Source organism: Astyanax mexicanus, chromosome 2 (assembly GCF_023375975.1).
Source record: "Astyanax mexicanus isolate ESR-SI-001 chromosome 2, AstMex3_surface, whole genome shotgun sequence".
Lineage (NCBI taxonomy): Eukaryota > Metazoa > Chordata > Actinopteri > Characiformes > Acestrorhamphidae > Astyanax > Astyanax mexicanus.
The window spans coordinates 6,521,359-6,537,036 of NC_064409.1; the positions used below are offsets into that span (position 1 = coordinate 6,521,359).

At 38.3% G+C, this 15,678-nt stretch overlaps 1 protein-coding gene across 1 annotated transcript in view; it reads left to right on the forward strand.

The window, feature by feature from the left end:
• The first annotated feature begins 1,029 nt into the window (after positions 1-1,029).
• Positions 1,030-15,678, forward strand: part of tmtc1 (transmembrane O-mannosyltransferase targeting cadherins 1) — an 80,133-nt gene continuing 65,484 nt past the window's right edge. Inside the window, exon 1 of the mRNA XM_022671832.2 lies at positions 1,030-1,459. Within this exon, the coding sequence (XP_022527553.1) occupies positions 1,167-1,459 (293 nt within the window). The 5' untranslated portion in view covers positions 1,030-1,166. The remainder of the gene's footprint in view (positions 1,460-15,678) is intronic.

Here is a 15,678-nt window from a genome sequence, read left to right on the forward strand (position 1 = left end):
TCTCCCTACTTCTCCTATCCATTTTCAGACCATCCTGTCTCTTTTCTCTTTCCCTACACCTATTTCTCTTCATCTCTGTTCACATTCTCTCTCTCTCTCTCTCTTTCTTCTGTGAATTTACTCTGACCTTCTATTCCTTGCTTTTCTCATCGACTCTCTCCTCACTTGCTCTTTCTTTTCATTTCTTTCCCAATCCTGAATCAGTTCTCTCTCTCTCTCACACACACACACACACTAACCTTTCCTATTTTTTTCTCTCCCTCCATCTTATTCTTTCACACTACCTCTCTTATCCATTTTCAGTCCATCCTCTCTCTGCCTATTTCTTTTTCTCTCTTTTACCTACTCATCTCTCTCTTTCTCTCTCTCTCTACATCTCAGTCCCTATACAGCATTCTCAATTTCTTCCCTTCTCACTCTTTCTATCTCTCTTTACCCCTATCTCACACTATTTTCTATTGCTGTCATTCCCTCTCTCACACTTCCTCTTTTTTCTCAATCCTTTACTCTCCTCACTTCTCATCCCCTTTCAGACCATCATGTCTCTCTACATTTTTCCATTTTTCTTTGTCTCTTTTCCCTACACCTCTTTCTCTTCATCTCTGTTCACTTTCTCTTTCTTTTATGTGGATTCACCCTGTCCTGCTATTTCTTGCTCTTCTCATTGACTCTCTCCACGCTTGCTCTTTCTTTTTATTTCTCTCTCATTCCTGAATAATTCTCTCTCTCTTTATACACATTTTTCACTTTCTCTCACACTTCCTATTTCTGTCATTCTCTCTCTCTTTTCTTACACTAACTCTTTCTCCCATTTACTATTTTTCATCCATTTTCAGTCCATCCCTTTCTCTCTACATTTTTCGTTTCCCAAACTCATCTCTCTCATCACTCTGCTCTCTCTCTCTCACTCTGTTTTCCCTCTCTCTTTCTCTCTCTCTGTTCTCTCTCTCTCTACATCACTCTGCTCTCTCTCTCTCTATCTGTGTGCGCATGCGCGGGGAGGCGGTTTCTGGTCTTTATCTGCTGTGCTGTAGCTCCGCTGCTCTCAGTGTTCAGAGCTCCTCTCCGCGGCGCTCCTCCTCTGTGTCGACCCCGGACAGAACCGCCATGGCAGAGGCTGCAGGTCCGCTGTCCGCTCGCCTCAGGCCCCGCGCCCGGAGGGTGACATGACCTCCAGCGGCAGGGGGCCGAGGGCGGCGCGGCCGCGCCTCTCAGCGCTGCCCAGGCCGGGCGCCAGGCTGCTGGGGTACGGCGCGCTGCTGGCGGCGTGCGCGCTCTGCTACCGCAACTCCCTGCGCGGAGAGTTCGTGCACGACGACGTGTGGGCCATAGTGAACAACCCGGACGCGCGAGCTGGGTCCAGCCTGTGGAGCATCTTCACCGACGACTTCTGGGGAAAGAGGATGTCCGACAACACGAGCCACAAGTCCTACCGACCGCTCTGCATCCTCACCTTCAAGTAAGTTCACTTCAGACCCTCCAAACACTCCTCACTGACTCAGTATCCCGCCCACTTTCACTTTCTCACACTCACTTATACACACTTACACACACTCATACACTCTCTCACACACTCCCACCTCAGCTCAGAACAGCGTTTAATAAGAGTGTACCTGCCAGGCTGGACCATAAGTGTCCGTTTACATTGTATTAATAATTAACAGAAGTAACGTTATATAGAAATAAATACTAGTGTTTAAAATACTTCTGCAGAAGTTGAAGTAACAACTCAAGCTGTTTACACTTTAAATAAAAGTGTAAAAGTAGTGATTTTTAATCTATTTAACTCAATTTGGCACAGTGTAAAAAAACAAATGTTTCCTTATTACACCATACCATACCTGGCCTTATGTTTTATATGTTTTATATGTTTATTTCTTTTTAATACATTGTTACAAAGTATATATATGCCAATTACAGTGATACATACAAGTAGGACATGCAAAGACATATATTTGGCTGTATATATTCTTACTATATATTTTTTTTGTTTTCTTAATTTCTTAAATTTGGGTAACATTATGCTGGTAGAGACACTCCTGCATGTTTGGAGTGCTTTCTTTCCTCTAAAACATCTGGTTCAAATGATCAGTTTGTTATGCAAAGTCAAAACTAAAAATTATATTTGATATATCCACAGGAACTAAAATATACCAAAAATGATATTTTCTTCCCTAGAAATATAATTGCTGCCATACAGGGTTTAAGAACAAAAGTAAAAGTAATATAAGGAGAGAAAATGCCATTAAGAACAAAAGCTTATGCCAATAGCTGTTGTGCACTACACACCCTCCCAAAAACACATTTATTCTAAAAGTGCGATAATGACTATAATGTAATATTAACATGTTAATGTTAATTAATTTAAGATGCACTAGGCTTCCTGTCTGTTTCAGCTGCATATATGCTTTATATATGAAAATGAATGTGTTTTAGTAAAATGTAAATATATTAAAGAAGCTTAGTTGGAGGTTTGTCTGGAGTTCTCTTGAGTCTCTGCACGGATCATCAGTATATATGGCTGTTTATATTCTTAATATACTTGTACATTCTTGCTGTAAGCTCAATAAAACATGGGCAACAGTATGTAGATCACTTTTGTAAGAGCCATCATGATAAAGCAGGGTTGTTCGATTAATCAGATTGATAATAAAATAAAATAAAAAAATGCTTAAAAATATAATTTATGCCTTTAGAGCAGGGGTCACCAACATGGTGCCCGCGGGCACCAGGTAGCCCGCAAGGACCTTATGAGTAGCCCGCAGGCCTGGTCTAAAAATAGCATTTTTGTTGCTATTCTTTTTTTTTTTAAATCACAGTTGCATTGATGTAATTTTAGATTATATTACATTAATATTAGCTTAGAGATAGCCTATAGTTTATATATTATTATACAATATAATGTAATATAATATGTAATATTATATTAAAATATAATATAAAATGTAAACACTTGCAGAGATTTATAATAATAGTGTTGCCTATTGATATCTGTGTCTTCACATAGATGAATGTCATTAATTATTAATAATAACATATAATTAAAGGTAAATTGAGAAAATTTGTAATTTCACGAGTGTGTATCAAACTGGTAGCCCTTCGCATTAATTGGTACCCAAGAAGTAGCTCTCAGGTTCAAAAAGGTTGGTGACCCCTGCTTTAGAGGGTTAAGTAAGGTGACAAAGTATATGTATTTCATTACGTGACGCCTCTGAACAGCATTAGCAACTGCTAAACTAATAATAACACTGCTAAACTAAAATATCAGTGTGTGCCTGTTATACTCAGGCTGTATTTAGCTTGACTATGCTGCACGTTTGAGCGCACTTGTTTAGTGCAGTAATGAACTGCAGGCTGTGGGAAGTTTGTTAAGGGCTCTTCCCCACTATAGTGGTGCTGTCCGGTTAGTGTTTCCTGTGTGTCCTGAGCTGGAGACTGCGGCTGCGTTTGTGTCTGTTAGCTTCACACTGCTTATGAAAGCTCCACTGGGACTGTGAGCGTCAGTGCAGGGCGTCTCTCTCCTTCCAGCTAAACACTTTCCCTTCCTTCACAACCAGTCCTGCTTTCCAACCGACTCATCAGTCTGAGTAATTAAACTATTTAAATTACTTATTAAAGTCCAAGTTATTAAATTCCAACAATAATGCAGTTATAACACAACATTCCTACATGTAACATTTAGAATTAAAGGCACTTCACTTTACTTTAAGCTCGTTCCAGTGGTAAATAGGACCTTTAATGTTCGAAAACTGTGAATTGAACTTCACATTACTAATAGAGATAAAGTAATATTTATAGCCTAAAGGCTGTTTGATTTAACCTGTTTGACAAAATGACACATTGATCACTGTTTTTTTTACAGTTTATTGAAATGGCCAAAATATATATATTTTTAATGCATTTAAATGTGTTCTCAAACTTATAGTTTAATTATGTGGCCAGTTGGTTGGTTAATATATTTTTAGTTCAACTACATCTTTACAGTGCATGTGTACCTCTAAAATGTTTTATGCCACATTAATGTATACTTGCTAATATTTGTATATAATTGTAGAATATGGTATACTGTACTCTTAAGCCCTATCTGCATTGGATTAGTTTCTCAGGGGGTCCTGGGGTAATTTTCTCTTTTATTGGGGTCCTCTGTGATTTTATTCCCATCCGGAACGACCATGTATGTGTTCTTCCCAGGCGTCCTCTAAGAAAATTACAGGCTGAATTATCTACTGTTCTTCGCTGAACTCCGTGGTCCTCCGGTAATTTTAGTCCTTTATGGGAACAACATCTCTGAGTTTCGTCTCCTCATGTTTAATAAAATAGCTATTTTTCCACTGCCACGCACTGTAATTACACTTTGGGCAGTGAGTGGAAATGGAGGAGCTACTGAACTAAAAACGCACTGGTCTTCCTTCAATTGTTCAATTGTAGTCCAGATGCAAGAGTTTTGTCACTGAATTTTTAACAGATGTCCCCCTGAGAAACTAATCCCATCCAAATAGGGATTTAGACATTTAAAAATGCATACTTTAAAGTATATTTAGATTATAAGCAAAATACATATATAAATATATTTTAATGTGCCAAATACTTAAAAGTAAATGTCCATCATTCTTTTCTAATGAGTTAAAATATGCAATATAGAGGCAGAGTAGTAAAAACCCTGGGGGCTATATTCTTGACTTTGGGATCTTATAATATCCTTTTTAAAAATAAGTTTCTTATACTTACTCATATTACTTTACAGAATAGAGATTATTACTCCATCATTTTTAAGGAGGAATGAAAATGTTAACCACTGAATCAATGTTTTGTGTGTTGCAAAATATACTCTGTACTGTGTTTCACATGGAGGATTTACAGAAATAAAATATAAAAAAAGTATAATGAAGGAAAAATGTTTGCTGACAGACAGCTGCTGACCTTTAGTAGCAGCAGTGGCAGCAGCAGCTCACTGTTTCAGTTCTGTCTTCTTACATTTCATGTAAAGGTTCCTGCAAATAAACGCAGGTTTGTTGCAGCTTTGCAAAACCTATTAATACATTGCTATAAACTGTCACGTGGCACGTGTTAAAATACATTCCCAGAGAAGACAGTTATCTTGAGCCGGTTATGTCAGCGAAAGTTAAACCTGAATCATCCAGGACGGTAAAGCAGATTTCAGGGGTATCTAGCACCACTCTCTGGCCACCCCTCTGGCTGTGCTACTGGCAGTGTGAGCTAATGTGTTAGCCCTGAGCTAATACACACTTATGAGAGTGTAACTCTGTAATATATCTTTTCTCTTGTACTCAGGTCAGATGGAATAGGTGGTCTAAGCTGGTCAACCAGCCTTAGTGTTTTTCAGCAGGGAATCCAGAGCATGGAACTGAACAATAAGAGAGAAGAGCATAAATAAGTGTGATTGCTACATAAGGTAGCTATAGGCTAATGTTAGCTAACAAAACATTTATATTTGCTCAACATTAATGTGGCTTTTAGCTGTAAATTAACAAATGTCATAGAAATGGCTACAGTTACCAAATCCTTCTCCAGTTCAATAGTGCAGCAAACAAACATAGCAGTCTTTATACCAGGCTAACATAATTCCATCCATCACATATTAAAGGCTATAATACAGTTGTATACTCGTAAATTAAACACACATTAATTACTTATAAATAACTTTTATTTAATTAGATTAATTAGAAATAAAACACGCAGAAAACACACTGCTGTTTCTAATTTCTACAGCAGTGAACACTAGGGTTGCATGTAGGGCTGTTGACAACATCCGTTACAAAAATAATTATTACAACAATATTACCTTTTTAACTACACTGCGCTACACAAAGTGTTTGGGATAGAAACACAATGGAGGAGGGTTAAGTGTTGTTCCCTCACTCCGTTCACTTAGCTTGGTCACCAAAAGTGCCCAAACACATCATGTTTTCTCACTAAATATCAGGAAGTGTAATATCTTACCTTTTAATCTCTTTTTGATTATGTAAGGGCATTTAAAATTCACAATTAGTTTCGGTTGCTTTGAAGTGATTGAGAAAGCCAGGAGCAGGAGCTTTACCCAAAAGAAGCAAAGATGGACAGCATGGTGTAAAAAAAGAAAAAAAAGAAAATTGCGTTATATTTTGCAAAAAAGCTTTGTTGTCCCAAGCAGGTTGTGGCATGACATTAATATGATTTAATTTGTCTTATGTGGGTTGACACCTATTTATTTCACAAGTGTGGTGACTAGGCTCAATCTATATATTGTGCAGCCCTAGTAAACATGCACCCACACTCACAAGAGAATGGGGCCAAACCTAGAGTGATGTTTAACCACATTAAAGCCTGTAGAATAACTGGGGGTTACATTCCTTGCACCTCAGCTGGTGACCTTTCGGTCCCACATCCACTTCTCTAAGAGTCTAAAATATTAATTTCAATCCACTGTTGCTGGATTCATTTTTCACCAAGATCTTGCAGCAGCATTGATGATGGAAGAGTCTGACCACTGCACAAAGCAGCTCTTCTCCATCCAGCACATCCCAAAGATTCTCAATGAGGTTAAGATCTGGACTCTGTGGAGAACTCTCTCTCAATCCATGTGTGAAAATGATGATCTCATGCTCTCTGAACTCTGAACTCTTTCACAATTCCAGCCCCATGAATCCTGACATTGTTGGAATATGGTTGTATCATCAGATAAGAAAAAATCAATCCATTGATGGAATAACCTGATCTATATTCAGTATATTCAGGTAGTCAGCTGACCTCATTCTTTCAGCACATACTGTTGCTGAACCTAAACCTGCAGACACCAACTGCAGCATCAACCAACCCCACATCATTTACTTACATTTACTCTATATTAGTGCTGGGCGATAAAACGATATCGATAGTTATCGAGGAAACTATATATCGCGATAAGTCGGGGCGAGAAATTCGATAAACTAAATTTTCTATTTCCCGTTTAAGTAGCGTTGTGAAAAGGCGCAGCACGAGATCAGGCAGCACGCTGAACTGCTGCTCAGCCCAGTACAACCCCTCCCCTCCCCTCTCCACCATCCCCCTCCGCCCCACCCCCCGAGCCCCTCCACTCTGAACTCCTCACATAGCGGCTCCTTCTCTCCCATTTACTGGATAAACTTCATTTATACTATTCAGCGGCGCTACACTGGAAAACTCACCTTTTAAATATGAGGCATGCGTCTCCAAGATATTTAGAGAGGTGAGCTTGTTCAGATTTCTGAAGGCAGGTAAACGCTGCTCTGTTTGCTGCTAGTTAGATTAGCTTGTCTCCAGTTTAAAGTTAGCGATGTTTAGGTGTAAAAGGGATCTGTGCAATCTGTCATCATTAGCTAAGATGCTTTCACTGCTTTTTACATTCTAATAAACTAATGGGTAACGCACGTTAGCCGTGTTAATCCACGTTTCGTGTAAATTGAGGTTAACTTCAGCACGAGTGAGGGGTTAGTATATAAACACACAGAAAGGAAGCACTTTCCATCTTTTTTCCTAACTCTCACTGTTTCTGTTAGAAAACCCTGAGGGCAGCATTCTCCTCTGTCTTTGTGTTTTATAGTTTTTAACAGATAGAGAGTCTGTTATGCTGGATATTTTACTAAATACAGAAGATTATATAATCTGTCTAGCTGTATTTGAACTGAGCTAAACATTGCTGTTACTGAACTGGAGTTTTAAATACACTTAAGTAATGTAAGTCTAGTCTACTGAAAGCCAGTAATGTTAGTATAAATCTGTACTGCAGTAGAAGTGGATCATTTCAGAAACTTGACTTTATTCCTCCCACCTCCATTATAGGCCACTTTTTTTTTTAAATATTTAAATGTTAGCTTAATTTAAATGAAAAAAAAACTAAAGGCTCTTATTTAAAAAAAAACATAAGCAGTAAATTATCTAAAATTACAACAAATAGAAAATAGAAAAACAGTAAAACATATGTAATACATACTTTTTATATGACCAAAATTAAACTAGACTGAAATGTGACTAAAACTAATAATATCCGATAGACTAAAATGTAACTAAAACTATTATACATTTTAGTGAAAAGACTAAGACTGTATCAAAATCACCTGTCAAAATGAACACTGTGATATACTCTTGTATTTTGCTTTATGTAGTTGCCTGCATTCAGGGAGGGGAATGATCTTTTGATTAAATATAATTTTATAAAAATAAATAAAGTGTTATTGCAATTTAAATTAAACAGACATATAATGTAAAGGGTCTTACATATTTTTTAGTTTATATATTTGTCCCCTTTTTAAAATTAATTTAAAAGCTGTACCCACCTGGCAAGATGTTAACATCCTAGTGTCTGTCCACAAGGCTCTGAGCCTGCTAGTGATTTTGTCCATAACTCCCTTATTCTGTCACTTCTGAGTAAAAATAGAAACCTTTAAGTGTAACAGAAAGTGATTTGATTTATATCGTGATACATATCGATATCGGCTGATATGAAAAACTATATCGTAATAAGATTTTTTTCCATATCGCCCAGCCCTACTCTATATATATATATACATATATATATATACACGAAAAGCACTCTGAAGTAACACACTCTGGCTGCACGGTGGTTTGCTTGATCATTAAATGTGCAATTCACAGCTTTATAATAGTCTAATACATATTGTTCACTGTGATAAATTTGTTTGGCTTTGCTCAGTGTAGCGTACATTAGTTATTATGACAGTACCGGTCTCTGCAGTATGATAAAGCAAAACCCAGCCGGGCGTTTAGAACCTGTTTATAATCAGAGGTTTCTGGTTCCGTGAGAGGATACAGGGCACAGCACTCTAAAAGTCTAAAACCTGCCATTTCTATTGCGTGCCATGTGGGAACGCTAAGCCAAGCCAACCTCAGTGCTGCCTCTGATTGTGCTCTGACCTTCTGACAAGTGACAGGTATTCACGCATGCAGCTTGACAGGATGCGCTCAGTTTTTTTTTCCCCTTTTTTTTGTCAGCATGAAGCAGCTCTGTCCTTCAACCGTGTCATGGGGAAAACATCACCTGGTTGCCCTTGAGTTTTCTCGTGTTGCAGTCACGGCATGTGCTCGGATCATAGAAGGCCCTTTTGTCTGCATTGTGCTGCTGCTGTTATTACTTTAGGGAGCATCTTTGTTTTCTAAAATAGAAAAGTAAGAAGATTATCTCGTACTGCGAAATCTGTGTGGGTTTTCTTATCTAACTTTCAGAGAGCATGCAGCACAGCTTTGTGAGCCTGGACTAATATAATCTCTTATTTGAGAGACTTATTGTAATACTCTTTGCTCTTAAAAAAAGCAATAAAGTATTGAACACAATAGGGAAGGGTGATATGACCCTAAACTAATATCAAAATCTTTCAAGGTGCTTCTGCATTATTGGTATTTTAGGCTATGTGACTAACTAAAATAAAAAAAAAAATACATAAAAAAAATAAATGCTAGTTGTAAGTAGTATAGATAAAAAAAAATAGGTTACTAACATGAAGTTGAAACAAAGTAAAAAAAAAAAAAAAAACTGTAAACTTGTAAACTTTTATTAGATAAAAAGTAACTTAAAAATCGATTTCTTTATAAAATAATAATACTGTAATATATAAAATATTTTCTATAAAATTGCATATTGAAGTTTTAGGACATATATACAGACATACATAAACTGCAAACACCTGGGTTTACCCCCTTTTATTTTTTTTTTTAGATTTATTTCTAATTTTCTTCCATTTTTCTCCCCGATTTATCTTGGCCGATTGTCCCACACATTCAGCTGCTACTTCATTGTATATCCCCTATCACTAGTTATGCCACAACACAAGGAGGATGAAGACTAGCACATGCCTCCTCCGATACATATAAAGTCAGACTCCGCCTCTTTTCGAACTGCTGCTGATCCAATATTGCCGAGTAGCATCACAGCGCATTTGGAGAAAAGCGCAGCGACTCGGTTCTGATACATCAGCTCACGGACGCAGCCTGCTGATCGACATCACCCTTTGGAATGATGTGTAGAGAGAGAGAGACCGCCATCTACTGTACCCACCCAGAGAGAGCAAGGCCTATTGTGTGCTCTCAGGGCTCTGGCAGCTGATGGCAAGATGCATGACTGGGATTCGAACCGGCGATAAGCCTATAATCTCCTGATCATAGTGGCATTGCTTAGCCTGTCTGATTACCACTGTTATTGTAATGTAATAGTGCATAAATATAATACAAAAGTGTACTAATATCAGTGTGAAGAATACAGTATGGCACACTCCTAGCACTTCTGGCACATAATAGAATAAAAGAAGTCAGAGAAGGTCCAGTAGGTTCTGTGCATCAGCTGTTCTCCTTATGGCGGTGTGTCTGTGACAGTGTGTGTTTTGTCCTGTCTTCAAGTCTTCCTGCCCTGAAGCGTATCGGTTAATGGCCCGTGTATGTTAGCGTGAGCCAGAGACAAAGAAGTGCCCTTGTAAGTATATAGCAAAGAATGTGTGTGTGTGTGTGTGTGTATATTTTCATGAGTGACTGAAGCCTAAGCTTTGTAGAGAAGAGTGTGTGTGTGTGTGTGTGTGTGTGTGCCTGAGAGAGTCGTGTGTCTCAGATCCTCAGTCTGGCTCTGCTCCTCTGGTCTTTTATCTGGGCTTTGAGACAGGTCTGACTCAGGGCTTGGGGAGGGTTCTCTCTTGTTCCGCACCGTTACTCTGAGAAGGTGAAATCGCAGCTCAACCCGAATTTAAAGGAGCAGGTAGAAACTCCCAACCACTGGCAGTCACGCTCGTCTGCTTGTCCAGGTCAAGTTGGAAACTGGTCCTCACATTCTTTTCAAAAGCGAAATAAAAGATTTGTTATAGCTGGGAATGTTTTACAGGAATAATCCAACATTTTACAGTGCAACAATTTGCACAGAAAACCTGTTGACTTAAAAGAAGTACACTGCCTGTCCAAAAAAAAAGTCTCCACCTGCATTTAAGTAAGTAAATGATGTGGGGTTGGTTGGTTGATGCTGCAGTTGGTCTGCAGGTTTAGGTTCAGCAACAGTATGTGCTGAAAGAATCAAAAGAGGTCAGCTGACTACCTGAATATACTGAATATAGACCAGGTTATTCCATCAATGGATTTATTATTTCTTCCCTGATGATACACACAGACATATTCCAAGATGACAATGTCAGGATTCCTGGGACTGGAGTCCAGATCTTAACCTCATTGAGAATCTTTGGGATGTGCTGGATGGAGAAGAGCTGCTTTGTGCAGAGGTCAGACTCTACCATCATCAATGCTGCTGCAAGATCTTGGTGAAAAATTAATCCAGCAACACTGGACTGAAATAAATCTTGTGACATTGCTGAAGCTTATTAAAACAATGCCACAGGGAATGCGTGCTCCAACCAAATATTAGTGTGTGTGACCATTATTTTGGGCCAGACAGTGTAATGTTTGTAATTGTACGATGCTGTATCATGCTGGGCTCATGGTATTCTGTTATACAGTCTGAGGTTTGCAGTTGATATTTCAGCATGGTGGCTTATGACTGACTGTGTCCTGTAAGCAAAGTTCCAGTGGCCCCCTCGGGATGCAAATTGGGTGCAATACAGTTGCAGGTTTTCATGAGTTCAGCACAACACACCTGTTATAAGATCGAGCCACAAGAGCCTGACTGATTACACAAGTGGAGTCAGGTGTGCTCCAGCTTGAAGGAAGTGAAAACCTCAGGCGCACCAGCCTTTTTAAAATAAGATTAGATGCCTCTGATGTAAACTGAAGAAACATTCTCAATCTTTTAGATGTGAAAGACTTGGTAATAAAGATGATGTAATCTGAAGCACCTCTCATAAAATTCTCTTCTATTCATTTGTATAAGTTATTTTTATTTTGACAAAGACTGTGTCAAATATAGTGCCGCTCAGTGCATTATGGGTCCAACATGTCAAGTCTGGGGGAAGTGATGTGATAAAGTTGAGCCGAGGTGAACTTTATGCAAATGAACCAGTCTAAATCGATGCATCTATCCAATCAGAGAGCCGTTGTTTGCCTGATACGGGTCCTCAGCACAGTGTACTTTTTACATTGTGTTCAGTTTTAGGGTACAATCTACGGGGAAAATTGTAAGGAAGAAAAGGTTGTGAATAATCTAAGAATTAATCAATTAAAATAAATTTCTGCCGTTCTGAAGAAACTTTTAACCCTTTAACCAGGCCAAGAGACATCCACATTGCGTGACGCCACATACTGGAGTGAGAGACTTTTAGTAAAAATTAGGAGTGACTTTAATAAACAGAATCGAACAAACAAACGTAATCAAAGTACAAGCAATGGTAAAAAAAAAAAAAAACTGAGACAAACCGAACAAACATCAGAGCCAAATACACAGTTCAAAAGGGATAAACTGAAGACAACTTGGGTCAGAAACCAGAGCAAAAACACCAAGGTAAACTAGCAAAAGGGGCAACACAAAAACCAGAAACAAAAGCCAAAAATGGGTCAAACACAGAAATGGACAGTCCTAAGAAATAACGCTCAGTATGCAGCTAAAACAACAGGGGCAATACTTTGCGAAAGGCAGAACAAACAAACTTGTATATATACATGGGAAAACAGTTGAAAATAATCAAAACACAGGTGAGGCTGATCTACCAGTCTGGTGCTGATTGGCTGGCTGAGACACATGACTGAGATGTGCATTCTGGGAATTGGTGTTTTTGCAGGTGGAAAAGTCTAAAGAAAATGGATATATTAATGATTTATTAATGTGTCTAGTTTATTATTTTCTCTGTGTTAGTGTGTCTCCTTGAAAGATTTTTTGTGATCTTTTTTTTTTTTTTTTAAGTGAGAGTCTGCCGCTGGTATTTTGAAACGGAACTGTTTTAACTCTTGATTATGTCACCAACACATTATGCTCCATTTCAGTCTGAAATATTGCTCAGGTGAACAGGATATGTATTTTAATGCATAAAGTCAGTGACCTATTCCTTAAATAATGCTAATTTCAGCACACAGCACGTAGCCTGAGGGGTTCATCCTGTGGTCATAGCAGAGCACTGTGTGCACATTAGTTACAAACAGCGAATAGGTTTAGCCTACATTAGCAGGTGGGCTTCCTGTTCCATCAGCAGCATCTGGTTATGCTGTAATCTTCACAGCCTGGCCTGATGCCAGGTCAAACACCAGAAGAGGTCAGTCAGAGGCCTCGCGCTTACTTTTAGGAATCGGAGAGGAAGCGAAAAGCAACACCTACTGGAAAGGAAGTAATCAGATGGATGATATGAAATGTTTCATATTATTGCTAATATGACTGACATTAACCAGTATCGCCCAGCTCTAGTAATAACGATAAAAATGCAATTTTACATCATACTTTACAGCCCTTGTTGGAACAAGCAATAACTGCACACACCAGCAAATGTTAATGTTAATGTTAAAATTAATTCAGTGTTTTGTACATTTGTTCTGCAGAAACTGGAATGTATAGAAAGAGTTGGATATTGTGCTTTACTGTACTGCTGATATTCCCATTGTCCTCAGAAACATTTTGTCTGAGGTTATTAATGTAACAATAAAATATGGGCTTATTTCCCAGTCTTGTGGATTAATAAAACCAGAGAAACATTGTAAAGCCCTGACCTTTTATTAAACCTGTGCAGCACAGCAAATCTGTACGAATGTGTTTACAAACATATGCAGTATTTTCTGTGTGACCTTTCCTCCTTCAGTGTAGTGAAGTACAGATGTAGATAGTGGCTGGAAAAGCTCAGTACGGAGCTGTGCTGTGGATTTTGTTGGCTTTTTGGTGTTCTGTGCCTGAAGCTCTGTTATCTTTCAGTTCAGTTTGTTCAGACAGTGCCGCACGTGTGGCTGATGTTAATTGGGACTGAAAGCTTTTCCGTCGTTTTGTGACCTGCTGTTCTGCTGTTCTTTGCAGAGAGGCAGGGATCAGTAAACATGGCCTGTTTTGCCACACTCTGATGTGGCCGGCGGCTCAGATGTATTCTCCCGTTGTCCTGCAGTGATTGTAATGCATACACTCTCTTCCCTCTATCTATCTCTCTCTCTCTCTCTCTCACATTCTCACACACAGGCCTTGGCTGACCGCTCGCATGCAGATTGGCGTCAGGCATGCCTGCCCGCCAACTCCAACACTGTCTCTGGCCCCAGTTGGAGTGCTGTCATTTGTCGTTCTTTTGCTGGCTTTTGCTCTCTCTCTCTCTCTCTCTCTCTCTCTCTCTCTCTCTCTCTCTCTCTCTGCCTTAAAGGCAATTTAAGGCTAGCATAGAGCTAAATGTCTAATGACAGGTATGCTCTCTGACTCATGCAGTGAAGCGACTGTGCAGTAGGTCTATAACTAAGTGTGTCCTTAACTGTCCCAACTGTGCCATCATTCAGCAAGTTTACTATTTAGAAGTAGTACATATTTGACTTTATTTGGGGAAAAATGCATATAATATTTTCATATAGGGGTTTTCCATATCTTATCTTATCATCACTCAACAATATCGGCAACATTTTGGAATATCGTGAACGATATCATACCCTGAAATATGGTGCCATATCACCCAGTTTTTTGCTGTTTTTAACAAAAGAAAAAAATCAAACTGTTCTCATTTCCCATTATATATCTACTAGAGACAGATTATATCTGTATCATTATTTTTATATATCTGTATTATTTATTTTACTTTAATCCTGGATATATGGAATATTCAGTGTGCAATATTAGTATGATGATTGACTTTACAAATGTAACAAATCTGATAACAATTATTGCATTTTTCTTAATATCTCAGTTAGGGGTGTGTCGTATCATTGTATGCAATAATAAAATTTTAATTCGTTGAATATCGTGATTTATTTTAGGGCCATATCGCCCTATATTTCATATCATACTGCACAGACCTTTTTGGAACAAGCACCATTTGCACATACTAGCAAAACAATTGATTTTGTTTTATTTCATTATTCTGCATTAATTCAATGTTTTGTTCATTGTTCTATAGTCAATGGAATGTTAAGAAACCATTGGTTGTTACTGTACTGCTGATATTCAAAATGTCTTCAGAAAGCATATTTCTGATAATATTAGTCTAAAAATAAAATATTGTCTTATTTACCATTTTATTGTTAATTGATTTTTAATAGACGTGTGTTGAGACTAAAAGTTTTAATATTAAATGTGCCAAATCATTATTTAATTGTGTTTTAGGTTGCTCTTTCGTGTATAAATAGTACGTTTTTGACTTTGGCAAAATATACTCAGATGTCATTTAACCAGCCTATTTACAACCCTGTTATTTTGTATCAGAATGAAACACTCTTTATAGTTTTATCGAATAGGTTTGCTGTCCTGCGTTTAGCAACCAAACTGAGGTGATTGTAGATAGTTAGCTTCAGCCTTCCCCCACTAATTCTCTGAATTTGGCTTTACAACCCTGTTACCTGTTATTTTGAAACATAAACAGAAAGCTCTGCTTTTATTGGCTGGTTTAGAGCACTAGCGACAGCTCCCAGGACCCACACTATCTCATTGTGTCTTCTCAGTTTATATTGTGCATTTTACAAATAAGCTAATAATATTGTAGCTGGTTAGCTTTTAGCCTATTTCCACTTACATTCCTGTGTTTACCTTTGACTCTTAACAGTTAAAAACCTGTGTTGAGCTTTAGTTTGGTCATCAGCTGAGGTAGCCCTGTGTTCTCTGTGTTCTGAGGGAGCGTA